Source organism: Cyprinodon tularosa, unplaced genomic scaffold (assembly GCF_016077235.1).
Source record: "Cyprinodon tularosa strain WSP-4 unplaced genomic scaffold, ASM1607723v1 ctg37, whole genome shotgun sequence".
Classification (NCBI taxonomy): domain Eukaryota; kingdom Metazoa; phylum Chordata; class Actinopteri; order Cyprinodontiformes; family Cyprinodontidae; genus Cyprinodon; species Cyprinodon tularosa.
In genome coordinates, this window is record NW_024039085.1 from 1824726 (window position 1) to 1838891 (window position 14166).

The 14166-nt window shown below is 36.4% G+C and overlaps 2 protein-coding genes across 2 annotated transcripts in view; one reads left to right on the forward strand and one right to left on the reverse strand.

Annotated features, from left to right (window-relative positions):
- rassf4a (Ras association domain family member 4a) overlaps nt 1-14166 on the forward strand; it is a 40290-nt gene that overhangs the window by 2847 nt on the left and 23277 nt on the right. The gene's annotated exons all lie outside the window — the stretch shown is intronic.
- LOC119790694 (C-X-C motif chemokine 10-like) lies at nt 11275-12867 on the reverse strand. Its single transcript, XM_038296352.1, has 4 exons — nt 12710-12867; nt 12436-12565; nt 12262-12345; nt 11275-11834 (listed from the first exon to the last, which is right to left on the reverse strand). The coding sequence occupies exons 1-4, from the start codon at nt 12774-12776 to the stop codon at nt 11708-11710; spliced, it is 408 nt and encodes a 135-aa protein (XP_038152280.1). The 5' UTR covers nt 12777-12867; the 3' UTR covers nt 11275-11707.

The following is a 14166-nucleotide window of genomic DNA, read 5'->3' on the forward strand; positions in this document are numbered from 1 at the left end:
ATCAGCAGGAAAAAGGGTGAAACAGTTTATATAAAATTGAATTTTAAAATTGTCCTGTAAATATCAAAGAAGGGAAGCTCCTATATTAAAAAAAATAGAGTGATGGCATTTTTGACAGCTGTCTTGAAATGAACAGGTCCACTTATTGTACTTGTACACTCACTGAGGTTGTTGCACTGTGTGTAAAAGATGTAATGATATCAATCAGAAGTGTTTATCATGATTGCTTTTGCTTTGATTTAGGTATTTGACAGCCAAATTTAAAGCGTATGTTTGTCTCAATGAGAAAATACAGCTAATGAACTTCAGTTATTCTTTGAGGTGGTCTGTTATCCTGCTGGCAGGTATTTCCTCCAGGATTGTCCTGCTTTTAGCTCTATACATCAGCTTTTTACAGCTTCTTTACTTCTTAAAAAAAAGCCTCCCATGATGCCGCCACACAGGATAGTGGTTTAGGGAAGGTTTTTGCTCTTAAAGGAGAAGTTCGGTTTTTTACACTTTAAGCCCATTTTCTGTAGTGTCCAGGATGAAATCGAATGATCGACACCAAACGTTTGACAATTGCTCCTGTCTCTGCTTTTTGGCTCATTTAGAATCACCCCCTGGCTGCTTTAGAATGGCTTGCATAGAGCATGTCCGATAATGTCCTTAAAACAACCTTAAACGTTCTTTTTTTAAAATATGCTACTCACCGTGTCGTCAGCGCTGTTCAATGACGTTCCAAAAAAAGTTTCGTGAAGAAAAAACGTTCCTGTAGTGTTTTATTTAGCATTTTGTAAATCCCATTGAGTTCTGTAGGAATAGTCAATATTCCGCTGCCACCGGAAACGGAAATGGGGCCTGTTTACACAGTTGTAGTCTTTTCGCTTCACTATGTGTACTCCGACGTCGAGAATCAAGAATCCACCTTTCGTATTCCATTTTCAGAGTTTTTTAAAGTGTTTAACAGAGACGTTAGCACCTCGACGTCGGAGTACACAGAGTGAAGCGAAAAGACTACAACTGTGTAAACAGGCCCCATTTCCGTTTCCGGTGGCAGCGGAATATTGACTATTCCTACAGAACTCAATGGGATTTACAAAATGCTAAATAAAACACTACAGGAACGTTTTTTCTTTACGAAACTTTTTTTGGAACGTCATTGAACAGCGCTGACGACCCGGTGAGTAGCATATTTTTAAAAAAGAACGTTTAAGGTTGTTTTAAGGACATTATCGGACATGCTCTATGCAAGCCATTCTAAAGCAGCCAGGGGGTGATTCTAAATGAGCCAAAAAGCAGAGACAGGACCAATTGTCAAACTTTTGGTGTCGATCATTCGATTTCATCCTGGACACTACAGAAAATGGGCTTAAAGTGTAAAAAACCGAACTTCTCCTTTAAGGTTATCACAAAGCACCTTAATGCCAAGATTAAACTGTGGATAAAACATATGAGGTTTGCTCATTCATTTGGTGACTGAGTACATGTGTAGGCACTATTTAACATTATGATTAACCTTGGAAGGAAGGCAAAAAAGACCACTGCAGACTAAATGTGAACCACACTACTATTTTTGATAAGTTTTAAATATAAGCATACTTTTTTTTGACAATCCACAAACAGCAATACGCAATTTTCTATTGGTCCATAAGAAAACCCTATTAAAATACTTTGTTATAGTGGCTGTACGCTGACTAGGTATTAGAAAGGTTCCAGCTGTGCCAATACTTTGGTAAAGCATCATACATCAAGCTAAGTCTGTGCTCTGTGCAGACATGTGTGAAGGTTAAATTATTTACTATATTAATGACATACTGCAATCCTTTAAGTTATGGAATATTTATGCATCTCTTAGTGGGTATAAATATGCATTAGCAACAGTCTGGACATCCATTTATACATTTAGTAGCTCTCTGGTTGGTTGAATGTAAGGGTCAGATGTTATTAGTGGTGCTGATATGGCCTCAGTTGCAACTAATTGTTTCAGATTTTATTTTAAAAGTAAATTACACAAACTGCCTGTGGTGGATTTTATTTTGGTAATAAAAAAGCAGCCACGTGAAAAATATATAGTCTTCCATCTCGTTTTTATTTTGCTCCAGATGTTAGGCTGAACTAGCAGTGTGCTTTCTACTCATCACTTCCCAGACAGACGGCATTGTCTGTTTCCTTGTTTTTTGTGGCAGCTGCTAATGCAAGCAGTTTTTCTTCTCTTTTTCTTCCTCCCCATACAAATCCCTTTTTTAGCTAATACGCTGTGTTATTTTGTTTTTAAGAGGTTTTAATAGCCTGTATTTAAAAATATTTGCATTTAGTCTGTTTTAGGACATATATTAAAGAAACTAGACATTGTTACATAAATAGAAATTCTTCCCAGGAAACAAAAATATCAAATCAGTCCTCATTAGTACAGTTTGTGATCTTAATAGTCAAAAAGGGTAAAGCGTTAAGGTAAGGTTCCATTGGACTGGCTGTGTCTTTTCCAGCTTGTGACCAAATTGTTTTCAGTTTATGAATTTCACAAGCGATTATAACAGTGGGTGTAATTCATGTAGTAAACACTAGATGACGCCATCATATAATCATTGTCATAGCGTTGCAGGGGTGCTCAATTCCAGTCCTTTAATAGCTATTATCGTGGAACTTTTTGATCTACCCCATTTTTAACACACATAAATCAAATTATTGGCTCGTTACGATGCCTTTGCTGAGCTTAATGAGGGGACTGAGCCTTTGGATTCAAGTGTGTTAGAGATGAGATGCATCTAAATGTTACAGGATGGACTTGAGCAACCCTTTACAGAACAGATGTTTTTTTTTTTTTTTTTTAGAAAACCTATATAAGAAGGGTTTAGATGAAAATTATTTTCTGTCTATCATGCATTTATATGACTAACATAATTATAAAATTTGAAGTTAATATTTTATACCCACATCTATTGATCTGTATGCACTCAGCAGCATACAGCAATGTGCACATATCTATCAGGAAGTTAATATTAAAATACTGAGGTGGTATGATTGTAAAAATTATCAAACCTTTAGGGATTGATTAGATTACTGTTGCTTAAACATTGCCCACATTCTGTTTTTATAATTGGCTCATATTTGCCGTTCTTTACCATATGCATTTTGCCATACACAGATAATGAAATAACAACATTTATGTAGAATTGTGCTGCCCTTATTCTTGATCAGAATCTGAAGAAAGAATATGTGTCAGAGAAAGAAGTCATAACAACAGAATGACACATTTACTCAGCTGACTTATATCCAATATTAAATTTAGGGCTGCAGGTATCATTTTTTTTGGTAATTATTTTTCTCATGTTACTTTCTCATTTAATCACATTCTCCCTCTTTATATGACACTTGATCCTCTCTTTGATTGGTTAACCAGACAAATTTATTGGCTTGTCTTTTAATTAATGTTACTAACTGTAAGAGGTTTCCTTCGCTTTCTACTATTGAACGCTTGCTCAGTTTTTCTGCTCAGCTGTTTCTCTACTAGATAAAACCATTAAAAGATGTACTATTGCACCTAACCTTTTACTCTTCTGTCATATAGATAGTAGGACTCCTGCATCAGTGCTTCTTTGTTCCTTTGGTGTGTCTGATGTGTCTTCTCTCACTCCCCCGTCTGTTGAAGTAGAAGGTTTCCTCCTGTTAAAGAGGAGTTTTCCTGTCCATTGTCGCTACATAATCATCCAGTAGAAGGCAATTTTGTGAAGTTGACGACTTCATACAATTTGCAATATTTCCTTTGATAGAAAACATATTTTTAATCAACTTGTAAAATGTCGTTACATGACCTGTGTTTTGAATTTGCAATATATAAATCAATCAATCCATCCTGTTCCGCTTATCCATGGTCGGGTCACAGGGGTAGCAGCTTCACTAGGGAGGCCCAGACCTCCCTCTCCCCTGCCACTTAGGCCAGCTCCTCCAGGGAATCCCAAGGCGTTCCCAGGCTAGCCGAGAAACATAGTCCCTCAAGCATGTCCTGACTCTCCTCCTGGTGTCCGGAACACCTCACCAAGAAGGCGTCCAGGAGGCATCCTAACCAGATGCCCGAGCCACCTCAACTGGCTCCTCTTGACGTGGAGGCTCTACTCTGAGTCCTCCATGGATGATTGAGCTCCTCACCCTATGTCTATGGGAGAACCCAGACACATTACGGAGAAAACCCATTTCTGCTGCTTGTATCCAGGGGAAATAAGCTTGGATCTGGCTAATTGTATCCGTGATATATAAATCAATAATTAAAATATATATTTTTGATTTTATGATTAGAAGAAAAAGTTTAAACGTTTTGTAAATTAACATACCTCAGTATAAAAAAAAGTGTTTAAGTTTAAATAAACAAAGACATTTATTACAGGTTTTAAGCGCTGTTAAAAATAGTGAAACATGTAAAGAGATTCATTAATCAGCAATCTGATTTCTGGATAGAGCAGAAATCAGAAATAAATACAAATTGCATGTTTTTTTTGCAGTTTTTGCTTGATTACTGATCTAAGTGGCTTGGTAGAGTGGCTTTACTTGATTGCTAAATTAGTTTATAATTGCTTCAAAAATTAGTTATTCACATTCAAGATTTAAATACAGTTTGTGTCAAAGAATGGGTAAAAATAAAAAAGCATGTGATTAGTTTCTCTATAAAGGTAAGATCAAAGGTTTTACCAAGAAAAACACTTTAATTTAATTATTTCTAACATTTCTGTTAATATGTTTGATACCGTACTTTTTCTTTATCATTTAGTTCATGTATTGTAACTTAATTTATAGTAATATCTGTCTTTATGGATTTGTTTATATATTCAGGTTGTTTCTGCTCTCTAAGGCTACAATCACACTGCAGGTCTTGATGCTTAATTCCAATCTTTTGTTGAAATCTGATTTTTTTTTATTTATGCATGGTCGTTCACACTACTATTTAAATGCGACTACCATCAGCGTGAAAAGTCCATAGCCTCAATAGGACGGAGGGACGTGCAGGATGATTTGTTTGTCACACAGCAGTGCACTGTTTACACAACTCTCAACATCTCTGTGTTTTTGTAAAATACTAAACTATGGTGGCTGAAGATATTATGATAGCAAAACAAGAGAAACAGTGTAAAAAAGGTAAGAAAAAAGAGAGATCTATTTATGATGTGTTTTTGCAGAGCAGTGAGACCTTTGCTGGAGAGAAATCTATATGAATGAGTAATCATAACTTGGATGATAACATCAGACCTGGATGAAATGCAAAATGATTGTTCAGACTGCTGTTGTTTTAAAAGCTGTCAGTTATGAATCAGATTTAGTACCACGTATGGAAGTGGCACCATTTGGATTTTTGTGGAGGTGAGAACATTGGAATTGGGCTGTTCTGAAAAGTATGAAAAAAATCAAACATTAATCTCATGTAGGCAAAAAAAATAGATTTTGGCCACATGAGCCTGCAGTATGAATATAGCCAGTTTCCCTTCAAGGGTGCTAGACCTGTAACTTCCACGTTTACTCCCCCTGAAGGCCACTGGGAACACTGCACTGTTGCATAATTATACAGACTCCCTCAGTGTTTTGGAATCTGATAACAAATCACTTTGGAACAGCATACTGAGAAGCTATTGAGTTACTTGTAAAGACAAGAGCACATTCAAGATGAAATCCTACACCAGAGAGCCAAAATATGTGTGATTAGATAGAAGCTTAGTTTTCTTGTGTGTTTAAGTTGAGCTTAGACTGCTGTAGAGCAAAGCTTTGGTTCTCATGACTCATTCAGACATTGATCCAACCTTCCCAAGTTAGGTGAGAAGAGCAGCCCACACAAATGATCGGTGCACACTATTGACCTGAAAATTCATTTAATATATTTCTGGCTGAACCTTGAGTCAAAATTTGCTGCTTAAAGAGTTCTTGCATTTAACAAGTTTCTTCAATATTTGTCCCTCAGTGTTTTTGAAAACCTTACTGGTTGTGTGTTTTCTGCTGTTTTAATCAGAGTGGATTTCCTGAAAATTACCCTGAATTCCTTCTCTGCACAGCACCCAGTCTGTTGGCTGCAGCGCGTTTATAGGACACTTTAGTACAGACAGGATCTCAACCTTAACATTGACTGAGGGAGTGTTTATTTTCAAATGTTGTATAGAGGCCTGGTTAGAAAAGTGCGTGGGTTCTTCTTTAAGATTTGATGTTATTTATGTTAACATGGAAATAGATTGGTCTGTGAAGGATCCTCTCTGATATGCAGACCTTCAGATATAAAGACTTGAACTGCAAACATTATATTGTGTGATTTTATCTGTTTATCCAGTTGCCGCCTGAGTCATCCAGAGGAAACATGGTTAATATTTGACAAAGAAGTGTCTCCTGATAATTTTGCTGTTTGACCAACATGAAAGGTGTTCTTGAAAATAGTGTTTTCATGAAAGGGAATCAGAACAATAGCATTTTTGCAAAACTTTTTTTTTTTTTTCCTCAGACATGCTTCATTATATTAGGCTACAAAATAATTGTGGACAAAAATCAGTCAGTCATGAGGTCAGTTAACTCTGTTAAACCCATTCAACTTGGAGACATGGGCATAATTTTTAAATTTTTGGGTCTTTTACTACTAAAATAGTTATAGATAATGCTAGAGAATTTTGTTTAAAAAAGGGTTCATTTGCTGAAAAAGTGTAAGTTTACTCTGGCTTTATTTTGCTTCACAAGAAGGTGAGAAATCACAGGCTTTTGCTTGCATTACAAATTAGTTGGTTTCCTGACACTGACCAGATTCAAAACTAGGTCACACATTTACAATAAGGTGGTATTTGACATAAAAATAAAAAAGATTATTACCCTGGGTTTATCCATCCAACATAAAATCTAATTTTGTTTTAAATCATTGTTTGAGTGGGACAGACAGTGGGAACAGTTTGTTTATTTAATCTGAACTGTAACCTCTAAGCAACACCAAACAGGAAATGAGTTTTGCCTTTCCTCAAACTAAGGAGGGGCCACTTAAGAATGAAGTGTCTATATCAAAAATCTCCAGCTTAAAGCAGAAAACATCTTGCAGCTGCTCTATTCTAAATAAGCAAAATTCCTTTGGTGAAAGATGTTAACATTAGATTAGACAAAGACTGAATGTAGATTATAGATCATATAACTATGTGCCATATAACTATGACGCACAGAATGTCCGAGGGAATCAATGTTATGCTTTAAAGCTACAGTGTGTAATAATTACAGGGATATACAGTCAGAAATGTAATATATTATACATAACTATGTTATTTATCATCATCTACGAGCTCAGCCTCTTAACCTTAATATTTGCGTTGCCTTAGAATTCGTTATTTATAATTACATAGGAGCGGGTCTCGCAGCCATGGAGGCAGACATCTTTGCGCTACGGCAGCGCAGAGCCAACAAACTAGCGATTGCGAGATCGCCAAAACGTCACAACGATGTAGAAAAAATAACGGGTATATTTATTATCTTAAGTCTACATGAAATCTATACCCTACACAGACTAATGAAATACTATCTGTAAAATTATCTATGTAAACAAACCTCATCACTTGAGAAGGTAGGTGAAGCGGACATCGTGGAAGACATTTTGTCCCGTAACGCTCGCCGTACTGTTGGGGGGAGAAGCGGTGGGGGGAGATGTTCATGTTGCTGCAGTCTGCAGTCTGACCGCTAGATGTCGCTAAAAGTTACACACTGTAGCTTTAAGGGAGTCATTACCTAATATTTAACATATACAATCCTTATGGTATTACCTGTAAATGTATATATTAATTATTTTTAGCATAAGAAAATAAATTTATTGTGCTCTTTCAGACCTCTTTTCATACCCCGCTTTATTTCTTGTGAGGCTATTCACCATTCTCAGGTACTATACCTTTATATCTAGCAAAGGGGTTTGTTTCACCACCAGAGGGACTGGTGAAATTGAGTAAAGAAAAAAGCTTTTGAATGCGCTAGAATCTAGTTTCTGGAGCAGATTGTGACTAAAATGGACCTGGCAACCATACCCTGATAGAGTTACACCTTCCTGCCAGTCTTAGTACAGTTTACCTGAACCCTGGAGTGGTTCACCCATCCAAAAGCAGGAATAGAGGATATAAGAGATACCCAAATTGGTAGAAGAAGAAATTAATAGCTTGAATCCAAAGAGGAATTAGTTTAACATTATCTTATGGGGTTTTATGGAGTAGAGAAATTATATACTGTAAACACACACTACATTAGGGCTGCAAGTAATGATTATTTAGCAAAATGATTAATCTGTCGATTATTTTTAGATTAATAATCAGAATTTAAAGGAGAAGTTCGGTTTTTTACACTTTAAGCCAATTTTCTGTAGTGTCCAGGAGGAAATCGAATGATCGACACCAAAAGTTTGACAATTGGTCCTGTCTCTGCTTTTTGGCTCATTTAGAATCACCCCCTGGCTGCTTTAGAATGGCTTGCATAGAGCATGTCCGATAATGTCCTTAAAACAACCTTAAACGTTCTTTTTAAAAAATATGCTACTCACCGGGTCGTCAGCGCTGTTCAATGACGTTCCAAAAAAAGTTTCGTAAAGAAAAAACGTTCCTGTAGTGTTTTATTTAGCATTTTGTAAATCCCATTGAGTTCTGTAGGAATAGTCGATATTCCGCTGCCACCGGAAACGGAAATGGGGCCTGTTTACACAGTTGTAGTCTTTTCGCTTCACTCTGTGTACTCCGACGTCGAGGTGCTAACGTCTCTGTTAAACACTTTAAAAAACTCTGAAAATGGAATACGAAAGGTGGATTCTTGATTCTCGACGTCGGAGTACACATAGTGAAGCGAAAAGACTACAACTGTGTAAACAGGCCCCATTTCCGTTTCCGGTGGCAGCGGAATATTGACTATTCCTACAGAACTCAATGGGATTTACAAAATGCTAAATAAAACACTACAGGAACGTTTTTTCTTCACGAAACTTTTTTTGGAACGTCATTGAACAGCGCTGACGACCCGGTGAGTAGCATATTTTTAAAAAAGAACGTTTAAGGTTGTTTTAAGGACATTATCGGACATGCTCTATGCAAGCCATTCTAAAGCAGCCAGGGGGGGTTCTAAATGAGCCAAAAAGCAGAGACAGGAGCAATTGTCAAACTTTTGGTGTCGATCATTCGATTTCCTCCTGGACACTACAGAAAATGGGCTTAAAGTGTAAAAAACCGAACTTCTCCTTTAAGGAAATGAAACCAGGTGAAACTAAAACTTTTCCACTGATCCAAGATCTGGATAGAGCATATTGACAGATTTTTTTTTTTATAATTATGGCATAATTGCTGCTCTAAGTGGGCTGCTCTTTCAGCTAAAGACACATTTTAATCTCTACACACAAGTTAATGATTAATCCATTACTAAATTAGTTGACAATTATTTCAATAATCGATTAGTCATGATTCATCTGACCAATTGTTTCAGCCCTACACTACATTTTAACACTGTAATGCCAAAAAAGCAACTGAGCTTTCCCCTTTGAATTTCTTCTCATTAAGCACCATATGCCCCAAAAACTTTCTGCATGATGTTTTACCCGATGTAAAAACATCCAAGTGTGTAAAATAACTGTTGTATATTCAAAAAGTTCAATGATCTCAAACACACATCAACTCGATTAGAATTTTATAAAGCAGGTTAACACCAAGCGTTTGGAATGGGCCCCAACTTCAACCTCAGCAATTATCTCTACAAGACAAGTCCCTGCTAGGAAGCATACCAAATCCAAAATAATACACAAATAATTAAATATTTTACCAGAATTTGGCCAGAGGCATCTGTGCCGCTACCAAAAGCATTTTTCACTGCGAAGTCCAGTAGTGCTACTATCCTGCAACTTTTTGATGTACTCCATTTTTAACACACCTTAATCAAATGAATAGCTCCTTATTGCGACTTGTGAGTTACAGGATGGTAGCGCTTGAGGACTGGACTTGAATGCACCCCTGAGATAAGGGATATTTAGACACAAATTAGTGCGGGTGTTTATCTAGATTTTAACATGTATACAGTTTTCAGCCTCTATAGGTTTGAAAAACTCAACAAATAAATTCTAAATTTGTTTAAAATATTCTCGTTTGTAACTGCTGTATTATTAGATTGTGAAAAAATAGTAGCAAATCAAAAGTCATTCAAACCTTAATATTATATATTTTAAACCAACTGCAGATGCAGTATTTTTGTAAGTCTCTAATTTTCAATAAAACAAAATTTTAATGAATAATAAAAGACGATTTTGGTTTTAACAGAGGGGAAAATGGCTATCTAGAAATGTTTGATGTTATGTTTAACTACATTTTATATAGCAATATAGTGTGTGAGTACCGTGTTAATGAGTTACAGCATCTTGTGTTGCATCAGGAGGATGTGTTGACTTTTGTTTCCATCATATCTTTCATAGAATCCGATTAGAGGTTTTATTTACTTAAGAAGTGGTACTTATAAGCATTTGCTTCTACTTTAAGTAGTAATACTCTGAGTAGTGTTTCTCAGATTCTAGGAAGATTAGGATTTTTAACATTCTCACAGTTAATTTAACTGTTAATATTTAACATGGCCCAGAAGCAGACTAATATTTGACTTTCACTGAAAGCTCCTCAGGTACGGAAAACCCCTTTCCCCCACATTTAACAAAGCCTTTCTTTTTCAAACAGCTTTCACTTTTCATTTCACGACCATGTGCTTTCAACGGTTTGGTGATTAAACAGTCACAAGACGATTTCACAACACTTTTTACAAAAATGGTTAGGTTTTTTTTTTTTTCAGGACCAGCTCAGGTTGGAGCATGCTTTGCTTTTAGAACACAGGGCTTAAGGATAACTGTGTTATTTGCACAAGTCCTTTCTTGTGGCTGTAATTGGGTGTATCTTATCAAAATATTTTACAAGACCTCTTAGGCTGCATATCTTTGAGCTGACATAAAATACAGTGGTTCATGCAAACAGGAATTACTGTTGTGTCCCACTAGCAATAAAAATGTAAAACTTTATCACTCTACTTCGTGATCTATGTTGTTAGGCTTTTGAATAACAGATTAACCTGGCTCTGTTTTTTATCTGGATGTTACCAGGCTTCAAAAGCAACACAGCTCCTTCCTTTGATATTTTAAGAGAGAGTAGTTTATTTGTCTTGCCTGCTGCTGACTCATTTCCTGTAACTTTTAAGCTAAATGTCTTAGTGACCCCTCATGTCCTGCTAGGCAAGGACATCCTCCTCTTCCTTTGATTATGATGATTTATCAAAGACTAAGTTATGAAGAACCACAGCCACAGATTTGTTCCTTAGCATTTATTTATAAAACAATTTGTAAAACATAATACATTTTTATAAAACATTTATAAAAATAAATACATGAAATTATATTTCCAGCTGCTTGAACAGAATATCATATATACAGTTCATTGACCATTTTAAAATGCCTCAAAGCGAAACCTGTCACCACCTATGCCAAGCCTCCAGGGCTTTGTTTTTAAGGATTAAAATCAGTCTTGGCGGGGATGAAGCCCCATGCTGCCCACTAATACAGATTCACTGCTCAGATGGGTAGAGAACGAGCACGAGGATGAGCAATGCTATAACAGATTGAGGAATATTTGAGCAGGAAAAGCTGAACAGCATTCACCATAACAGTCCACAATGCAGCAAAAAGCAGTCTGAACACACTGCTTCACGCAGTAGCTTTTTTTCTGTTTTTGAACCTGCAGAGCTATTGTGATTTAGAGGATGAGGCCCTTCTGTTGTGCCTCCTTGCCTTCTGCTGGGGCCTCTGACGGGGTCCAGCTCTTCTTCGCCTCCGCAGGCATACCTTCACATCTCTACCCAACTTCTGAGCTCTAAAAAGAAAAGAAAAACACTTAATTGTCAGATCAAGTGATATGGATGCCTTGCTATGCTAGTTTAAAATGTAATCTTTAACCATTTGCTTTTATAAACTCTTGTCCATTATTTGCATTTGTATGATTACTAAAATTAACATCACAAATATGACTGGGAGGATACTTAAGCACCAACAATGCTGAGATGTAAAAAAGGTCAACAAAGGGATAAACTGGGCACTCTGTTTACCAAAACCGGCTTAGCAACAATCAAATATGGGTATGATTCATTTATGGGAAACCGGAGATGGGTGGATCCCACCCAGCGCTTTGTTTTAACTTATTTCTATAACAAAGTTATTGCCTGGTTCCTTTACTATATTTAAAAGTTGCTTTTTGTTATAATTTTCAACTGTTAACCACTGTTGTTGGTTGAGGATCTTACCTGTTCCAGCATCGAATCAGCTGTTTACCCATTGCTGCCTCAGGATTCAGGCACACATTTAAGTTGTTCCTCCTCAGTGTCACTCTGAATGCAGAAAAAAAATAGTATAAGTTTTTTGTTTTTATGTTGCTAAGGGTGCATGATTTATGGGTTTTCGCAGTGCCTGGTACTCACATGACTGTGATGTTGCTGCAGGTGGCACTTTTGGGGTATACTTTAAGGTCTATTAGTTGCCCCCTGACTCCTGTTTGCGTCTCTGGACACAAACATCTTCCAGGAAAATATGTGCTTTCTGTCTCCCTCACTGCACAGACACAAAGCAAGATTAAAGGTTAATTCAATACAGCGCAGCGAGAGTGAGAGTCCAAGCTCACCCGGTTTATTGCAGGAGAGAACAACAACCTGCTTTGCCTTGTGTTTAAGCCTCGGACAAAAAATAGATTCTTACCTGCTAGGAGCAGACAGCAGAGGCTCAGAAAAGAAAGCTGACAGACAGCCTGAAAATTAGGCGCCATGCTGGAGACAAGACAAGCTTTTGCTCTGAGCTTTCCAGCCACATGTTCTTGTTTTATACCAGTGCTCCTCCCCCTCTCTTCAGGAGCTGGGCTTTCCAAACTAGGAATTTCCCCCTCTGTTCACCTAAAACTAGGATCCATGGAGAAGGCAGAGCATTCCTTTAGATATGTCATATGTGATATTTTGAATTCAGAGTCAGAGATTCATATCATTCCTTTTTTTTTTACTATGCAACAGAAGAAAACCTAAACTTTGAAACTCTGCATCTTTTGCTTATTTATGTTAAAGCTAGGAAAAATGTAAAATATTTTAAACTTAATTAATATAAAGGGGTCATGATTGCAGACCTTTTCCCAGAATGACACAAAGAGCTTTCTCTCTTGGTTCTCTGTAACCTTGGCACAGGATCGTTTTTCCCTCTGTGGGCCCATTGCCAACAACTCCATGTGATTTCTCTTAATTCATTGCCCCTGCCTGTAACTCTAAAGCATGGCTTCCATAAGTTGTTCAGATTGGAAAACAAAACATATATAGTATAGAGACTCTAAAACATGCCTTTAGCTGACAGAGCAATTATGTCAAAAAAAAAAAAAATAAATAAATAAAATATATATATATATATATATATATATATATATATATATATATATATATATATATATATATATATATATATATATATATATATATATATATATATATATATATACATTTTCGGACTTGTATTTATCACCCATAGTAAATATAGCAATATCTTTCACTGCTATTACAAGTGCAAGTCTTTCTTTAGGTTTTCTTTGACCAGCTTTGAACATGTTCAAGGTCATTTGTTGCTAAAATGTTATAAAATATTATTATTAAAATAGTTCAAGTTTATAGAGATTGGATGATGTGCAAGTGTGATCAGGAATTTTACAGTTTTGGGAAAATGTCAAACAATTATAGTTTAGTACTTTGCTTTCTGTCATTGTTTCTGTCATTCTGTCAACATGAGTAGGTTTTGATCTAAACTAGTCCACTCTTGTCTTACTGGAAGGTTAACCTCCATTTGTTTACCTTTTCTTTTTTTTTTTATACATCTACGTTTTCATTAAATTCTGCCCTGTATTTAGTGTCATCCACTTTTATCTACAATGAATATTTTTACTGTCTCTGCTGAAATAAAATATCCCCACAGCATGATACGGCTACTTCTGTGTTTCACAGTGGTGTTCAGTTGTAGACTTTCACAAATTGCATCTGAGTAAACTGAAAAATGGGACTTGTTGATTTACTTTCAATTGTGGCTTTGTTCTTTTCACTCTTTCATAAGGCAGCATAAAATGTGTAGCTCTTTTATTATACCAACTAAACCTGGGGTCACCAACCATTTTGAAGCTTAGAGCTGCA